We start from the raw sequence: 6,379 nt of genomic DNA, 5'->3' as shown, positions 1-6,379 counted from the left end.
GCGGTTGAGCATCATGACGACGGCGTACCCGATGCGCATCCATCCGTGCAGCGCCAAGGCGCGGAACACAAACTGCTCGCAGCCGCGATCCATCGACGCGCCGAGCGGGCCAAGAGACGGCCGAGATGCGTCGGGCCAAAAGCGGGACGCGGAGCGCGTCGGGCCATGGCGCGCGCGAGCAAAAGCGCCCAGTGCAGGCACAGTGTGTGCAGAGAGTCTCATCAAATCGGGGTCGGCATCGGTGGCCCGTGGCGTCGGCGTCGAGGCCGACGACCGTGTACTGAAGCTGGAGGCGGTATGTGAGGGCGGCGGGGCAAATTCAATTCTGCTGATCCTCACACACAATGCTGCCTACCCGAAGTCTTTTTCCCTACTGCCTACAGTTGTACTTGCACGCGCTGCCACGTCATTCGAAAGTGCAAACCGCATCACGACATTACGCCACAAGCGGATAGCGAAATATCGGCTAATAGCTCCGGCTAATAGGACGGTCGGGGCACCTAGAGCTAGATTCATCTTCGTAAAACAGCGTTATCGGGAGTCACACGGGCGGCTCGGGGACGTACCAAGCTCGTCGTTTGGTGATCGACCAAGCCCACAGAGGCGACTCGACTATTTTCACGCAACCTAGTTGAACTCGACGAACTCTCAAAGCTGGCGAGGCAAACGGGACCATGCGCGTCGAGCTACGAGTGCTCGGTGCTACTTTGCATCAAGAATGCAACGGTATGACAAGAACGCCTTGGTTTCTTACACGTAGAGAGGCTTTTAACCCTACACCTATCCCGACTCGGCGGACGACGCTGGCTTGGCGAGCACGAGCGCTCGTTGGCGCCGTGCCGTCTCTTCGATGACGCTGTCGGGGACGCTCGGAATGAGCTTCGTAATGAGAAACACGAGCACAAAGAGGACGTGCTCGACGCCAAAGACAAAACCCATGACCGTCATGCCCTGGCCCGACGCTGCGACATGAATATGGTCGACGCCACCGAACGCCGCGTCTTCGACCGGAATCGTTTGAAACCACGAGGGGCAGAAGAGACTGAGCTGGTCGGTCGTAAAGCCAAAGAGGAAGACGTTGGTGAGCACCGAGAGCCACACGAGGCCTCCGAGAATCGACTGCCAAATGCCAATGGTGGTGCAGCGCGCGATGGCCGGGCGCTGGGTCAAAAAGATGAGCTTGAACTGGTCCGACTTGAGCTCAATGAGGTTCGATGCCATCGAGAGCAGCCCCGCGAGCGGAAAGCACGACGCAAAGAGCGTGACGTAGCCAAACTCAATGACCTTTTCGAGGTAGTCGTCAAACGGCTCATACTCGTCGAACGCGGTCGCCTCCTTGACGACTTGCACCTTGGCCGACGTTGCAGCCTCGTCGTCCTTCTTTGTCTTTGCGTCCCGCGGCCGCGTCCCCACGTACTTGAGGGCTAACGGCAAGAGCGTCTCGAGCCCGACGCGCCGGAACGTGTCGGCCATGTACAAGGACGTGAGCTCGGCCTTGAGCAAGACGACATCGAGTTGGCAAAACGCAAGATAAAAGAGCGCAATGTAGCAGTCAAAGGCTTCGAAAAAGAAGCGCTTGAGCACAAGCGCATTCTCAAACGACTCGGTCGTCGCATGGTTCTCATACTGCGTGAGCGCATACGCAATTTTGCGGTAGCGCAAGTTGAGCAACAGAATGAGCGAGCAGTGCAGTACGACGGGCACGTACGGCAGCACGTACGGCAGCGGCCCGCCGCCTTGCTGGTCAAAGACCGCGCCGGGCAGCGAAAATTGGTGCACGAGCGGCCAATGCAAGTACGCGCCGCCGACCGACTTGGCGTGGATGTAGCCTTGAAAGTTGAGCGAGATCACCATGATACCGACTGCCATCGAGAGGAGACTGGTCGTGACGAGCGCCGACCATATGTACTTGAACGCGCGGTAGTAGTACGGGTACGTGAGCGAGACGACGCCCGAGAACGTGTTGGTGTGGGGCACGCCGACAAAGTCCGGGCGGAGCGTGCGCTTGGTCGCGGCTTCGAGGAGGCCCCAGCGACAAGCGAGCGCAGCCGACCGGCGCTGCCAATACTGCAAAAAGCACGCGCTCCAGAGCACCATAAAGAGCGTAAAGAAGGGCGAGACCGCCACGTCGTCGCTCTCGTCGACGTCCGCGAGGTACTCGTAGAGCGTGAGGAGGCCGCCGAGGACGCCGGGCCCGGCCAAGAAGATCGTGAGGTAGTGCAGCCACGCAAAGTACAAGGCGACCTGGGACCCAAAGTACGCCTCCATGCGGTCGGCGAGGTCCGTGTTGGATGGGTACAACGACCAGCAAAAGTCGCGCCAAAGCACACTCTTCTCGTGCTTGTCGTGGAGCGGCAACATCTCAACGTGGTGGCCCTCGACGCCGTCGTCAAGGAGGTCGCCGAGTACGTACAGCTCTTCGCTGCTCGAGAAGAACCGGTGCGGGCCGTCCTTCTCGGCGTAGTGCGCAAACGTGTCGCCGCGCGCCACCACAAACGGCTCTCTGCGCGCGCACGGCGAGTCCGCGAGCGGCTTGAAGAGGCCGAGGCGCTCGGCATGTGCTTCGAGGCGCGCGTGGCTGCAGGTCACCGTGAGCGCCATGGCGTGGTGCTTGGCGAGGTACGACGTCGCGACCGGACTCGTCTCGCCGGCAATCGTCTCGCGCACGACGACGAGGCCCCGCGCCTCCAGCGCTACTTGCACCGCGTCGATGGCCGCCAGCGAAGAGGACCGCGGGAAGAGAAGGCCATACCGAGCGCGGACCGCCATCGTCGTCGTCGTCTTGGCCTCTCGAAAATGGAAATGCCAAAGCCAGCGACAAACATCAACGACCAACACTCTGTGCTCGTCGTACTGCTTGGTTGTGGCGGTGAATCTTCGGGCGATACCTACTGCGGCAAGCAAACAACTAACCAAGCCCATGGCTGCATCATTTAACCTAACCTCCTAACCTCCTAACCTCCTAATCGCTAAACCTCCTAAACTCTAAACCTCGTAACGAAAGAGCTCGCTCTCAGTTGCCTGCATGAAGGACAAGGGGTAGGTCTTTTCGCAAACATGGGCAGCTGCGACGAAGTTGACGGTCGCTATTGCGCGACCACAATCAGTTGGTATTTAATCTTTGTATAACTCTAGTCGTCGTCGGTACGATGCAGCTTTCCTGATGATGATGATGAGGCTACGGCAGAAGGCTTGGTCTCGAGCGCGCCAAGCGTGCGCTTTGCGAGCGCCACGACCGACGGTCCGCGCTGTTGCGGCAGCGAGAGCAGCAGCTGGAGGCGCGAGCTCACGTTGCTTGACGTCAAGACGGGCGCAATGTCTTGGGCGCGCGGTGCCGTCGCGACCACATCGTAAAGCAGGCCGAGCTGCAACGCGCAAATGACGTCCGACGACGTCTCAAGCGTCCGAAGCGCAAACGGCAGCAAGGACGCGTACTCGGGCCGCCACTGCAGTTTGTACAGCATGCGCAGGAGTAGGAGACCCATGTGGGCAGCCGACTTTTCCGTCCAGTACGCCGTCGCTGTCGATAGCAGCTGCGCCGATGCAAACTGCAGCACTGGCTCCCACACGGCCGGCGTCTGCCCAAGCCCAAGCTGGACGTCGTGCACATACGCAAGCATCTCGTGGGCCGGGAGGGACGGCAGCGCGTCGACGCACAGCCGGAGGAGAAGCAGCGGCACGCGCGGCGGTCCACGCGTCACCAGCGCTTCGAGGAGCGTCTTGGCGCCGCGTGCGTCGGCGCGGTGGGCGAGGCGCGCAATGGTCTGCAGTACATGCGGCTGCGTCCAGAGGTCCGGCACCAGGTCGTGCCAGCGCGTCAAGACGTTTTGCAAAAGCCCAAGCGTCGCATCGACCACGTCTTGGTCCATCGACGAGAGGAGCGCAATGAGCGCTTCGTACACGGCCGGGGACGTGGCCACTTGGCGCTGAACAAACGTGGCCACCGATGGCGACGCCGTCGACACCTGCACAAATGCATCATAAGTCCATAGTGAGCAAAAGGATAGGTGGGAGAACGTACGAGCTCAGTCAAGAGGAGCACCGTCAAAAGTGGCTGTGGCGGGTGTGTTATGGTGGACGGACCGCTCGGCAGCACCCGGACAATGTGTTGTTGCCAATCAAAGAAGGCGACGCCCGGCAAGGGCTCCATTTCGTCCGCCAAACTCGCGACGAGCGTCTGCTGCAAGCCCAGCGCATACGAAGCGTCGTCCAACGGCAGTTGCGCCAGCACTGTATCGACAACGTGGGCGAGCCGCTTGGGGCAGACGCCGCGCGGGTGCTGCAGAAACGTATGGCGAAACGCGAGGTACCCGGGTCCAGACGCAAAGAGCGTCGCCGCCTTGGCCGTCAAGAGCGACAGCGTGAGCGCTCGAAACTCCGTCATGGTCGCGTGGTACGCCGCAGACGTGTCGTCGGTCGCTTCAAACGAGAGCGAGACGACGACCATCGTCAGCATCACGTGCAGCGGCACCGTGGCCTCGGCCCACGCCGCCTTCCACGCGGCAAAGACACGCCGAATGGTCGGGAGGCGCTTGGTCGCGTGCGTCGGAATTGCCTCGAGAAACGTGCGGAGGCTCTGCCACGCGTCGACGGTGCCAAAGACGACGTGCGGGCCAAAGCCGAGTTGCTCCGGAAGCTTCTTGTCGTTGAGACCGCCAAAGACGTACGCCATGTAGCGCGTAAAGACCATCGGCAGCAACTCGGGTGCGTCGTCCGACGTGAGCACGAGCGGCCAGAGATGCAGGAGGAACCACGCATTGTCCGATGCGTTGGCGAGCGGAATCGCGCTGGCAAAGAGGTCGAGGAGCTGCGTGATAGGGTGCGGGTCGGCGGCGACGTACCGAGGCGGGAATTTCGGGACCACGTCGGTGAGCATCGCGAGGCTGTCGGTCGTCGCGGCGCATAAATAAGAGCGGAACGCTGGCGCAAAGAACGAAAAGTGGCCTTGAGGCATGTAGGCAAAGCGCAGAAGCGCCTCACGGACGATCGAGCGCGTCACGCGGCGCGTCGACGGGTCGTGCTTGGTCTCGAGGTGCACAAGGTCCACGAGCTGGTGGCCGCCGTCGTAGATGGACCACGTCTCGTCCTGCCACATGGCGAGCCACGGCAGCGCGTGCGGCTCGGGCTGCATGAGCGGAAGGAATGCGATCGCGTTGAGGAGCTTGGCGACGAGCACGTCGAGCATGTCTTGGCTCGTGACGCGCAAGCAGTCGAGGATCCACGTGCTGAGGTACAGCTTTTCTTGGTTGCTGTGGAACAAGGCCTTGACGATCGCCAAGGTCGCTATCCGGTGCCGGGTCGTCGCGGCCGAGTCGCCAAAGAGCTCGCCCGTGTGCAGCAGCGCAATCTTCTGCAGCATCGTTTGCACGAGCGGGTTCTTCTCCGGGTAGACGTGCTCAGTGTGGCGCTTGATGACGGTCCGGATCAACATATCCGTGTACTACACCATCTTATTTGAGAACAATGGGTGAGACGCGTAGGATGCGTACCTCGGGCCGCTTGAACATGAACGAGACCACAATCTCGTCGAGGATCGTCGGGTAGTTGCACGGGTACTGTGGCTCGACCGCCGGAATCAAGTTGCTCATAAACTTGGAGCTGTCGCCAAAGCCGCTCATCTGGATCCAATGCCGCGTGTGCTCCGTCGCGACCGAGCGCACGTAGTCGTCCTTGAGCTTGTCCATCTTGTTGACGATGCCAGGCGGCACGAGCGTCATGTCGTGTGTGCCAAACATCTCTTCTTCGGTGCGGTCGTCGCGGCGCTTGGACTTTTGCCGGCTCGGCTTGAGGAGCAATTCGAGCAAGCTCTTGCCGGCCTCAATGTCGTCGCGCCCCGAGGCTGTGAGGAAAGGTACGCCCACCGCTGGCGCGGCCACGACGTCAGGCTTCTCGTCGCGACCTCCGGTCGAGGACCGGTCGTCCGGGTACGCCTTGTCGACGTCCTTCTCCCGACGCGCGCGCTTGCGCCCCGGCGCGGGCCCGGCGTCGTCGTCGACGGCCTTCTTACGCAGCTTGAGCTTGGACTGCGGCATCGGCGCGTCCATCGCATCCGCGGGGTCGTGGCCGCGGAACGACTCCATGTCGGCGAATTCGGAAATGAGCGCTCGGCGTCTCGCCTCACACTAATTCCCATCGTTTGGAGACCGTTTCTTCGGTCGGTAGCCATTCTGTTTCTCACAGGTCCCTTCACACTCAATTCTTCATTTATCGGATCTCAGAGGTATTCATTGCAAGAGGTCTCACTTGCTCCCGAAGCGCCGAAACGAAAGCATTCTTAGCTGCCATTTACACCATGCTAGTGAATTTTTGCTGCTTGCTCTAGATTCATTTCCACTGCAATTCGTATAATACCTTCACACTGGAAAGCAGGCGCTCGGCT

At 60.9% G+C, this 6,379-nt stretch overlaps 2 protein-coding genes across 2 annotated transcripts; both read right to left on the bottom strand.

Annotated features, from left to right (window-relative positions):
- Positions 1 to 702: 702 nt before the first annotated feature.
- Positions 703 to 2,787, bottom strand: SDRG_12781 (hypothetical protein). Its single transcript, XM_008618862.1, has one exon. It carries the CDS (start codon positions 2,767 to 2,769, stop codon positions 781 to 783), a length of 1,989 nt encoding a protein of 662 aa, XP_008617084.1. The 5' UTR covers positions 2,770 to 2,787; the 3' UTR covers positions 703 to 780.
- A 260-nt stretch (positions 2,788 to 3,047) lies between these two features.
- On the bottom strand, positions 3,048 to 6,219 carry SDRG_12780 (hypothetical protein). Its single transcript, XM_008618861.1, has 3 exons — positions 5,490 to 6,219; positions 4,022 to 5,440; positions 3,048 to 3,965 (listed from the first exon to the last, which is right to left on the bottom strand). The coding sequence occupies exons 1-3, from the start codon at positions 6,078 to 6,080 to the stop codon at positions 3,132 to 3,134; spliced, it is 2,844 nt and encodes a 947-aa protein (XP_008617083.1). The 5' UTR covers positions 6,081 to 6,219; the 3' UTR covers positions 3,048 to 3,131.
- Positions 6,220 to 6,379: the final 160 nt, after the last annotated feature.

This window comes from Saprolegnia diclina (genome assembly GCF_000281045.1).
Source record: "Saprolegnia diclina VS20 unplaced genomic scaffold supercont1.52, whole genome shotgun sequence".
In the NCBI taxonomy this organism is placed as follows: Eukaryota; Oomycota; class Saprolegniomycetes; order Saprolegniales; family Saprolegniaceae; genus Saprolegnia; species Saprolegnia diclina.
The sequence above is the reverse complement of the archived record's forward strand: the minus strand, read 5'-3'. Positions and strand labels throughout refer to the sequence as shown.

Bases quoted from the DNA above. Each gene is read 5' to 3' on its own strand.
- SDRG_12781 (XM_008618862.1), bottom strand. From the start codon at position 2,769: ATGGCGGTCCGCGCTCGGTATGGCCTTCTCTTCCCGCGGTCCTCTTCG.
- SDRG_12780 (XM_008618861.1), bottom strand. From the start codon at position 6,080: ATGGAGTCGTTCCGCGGCCACGACCCCGCGGATGCGATGGACGCGCCG. The intron at 5,441-5,489 runs GTACGCATCCTA...AAGATGGTGTAG, and splicing joins TCATGTTCAAGCGGCCCGAG to TACACGGATATGTTGATCCG. The intron at 3,966-4,021 runs GTACGTTCTCCC...GCATTTGTGCAG, and splicing joins TGCTCCTCTTGACTGAGCTC to GTGTCGACGGCGTCGCCATC.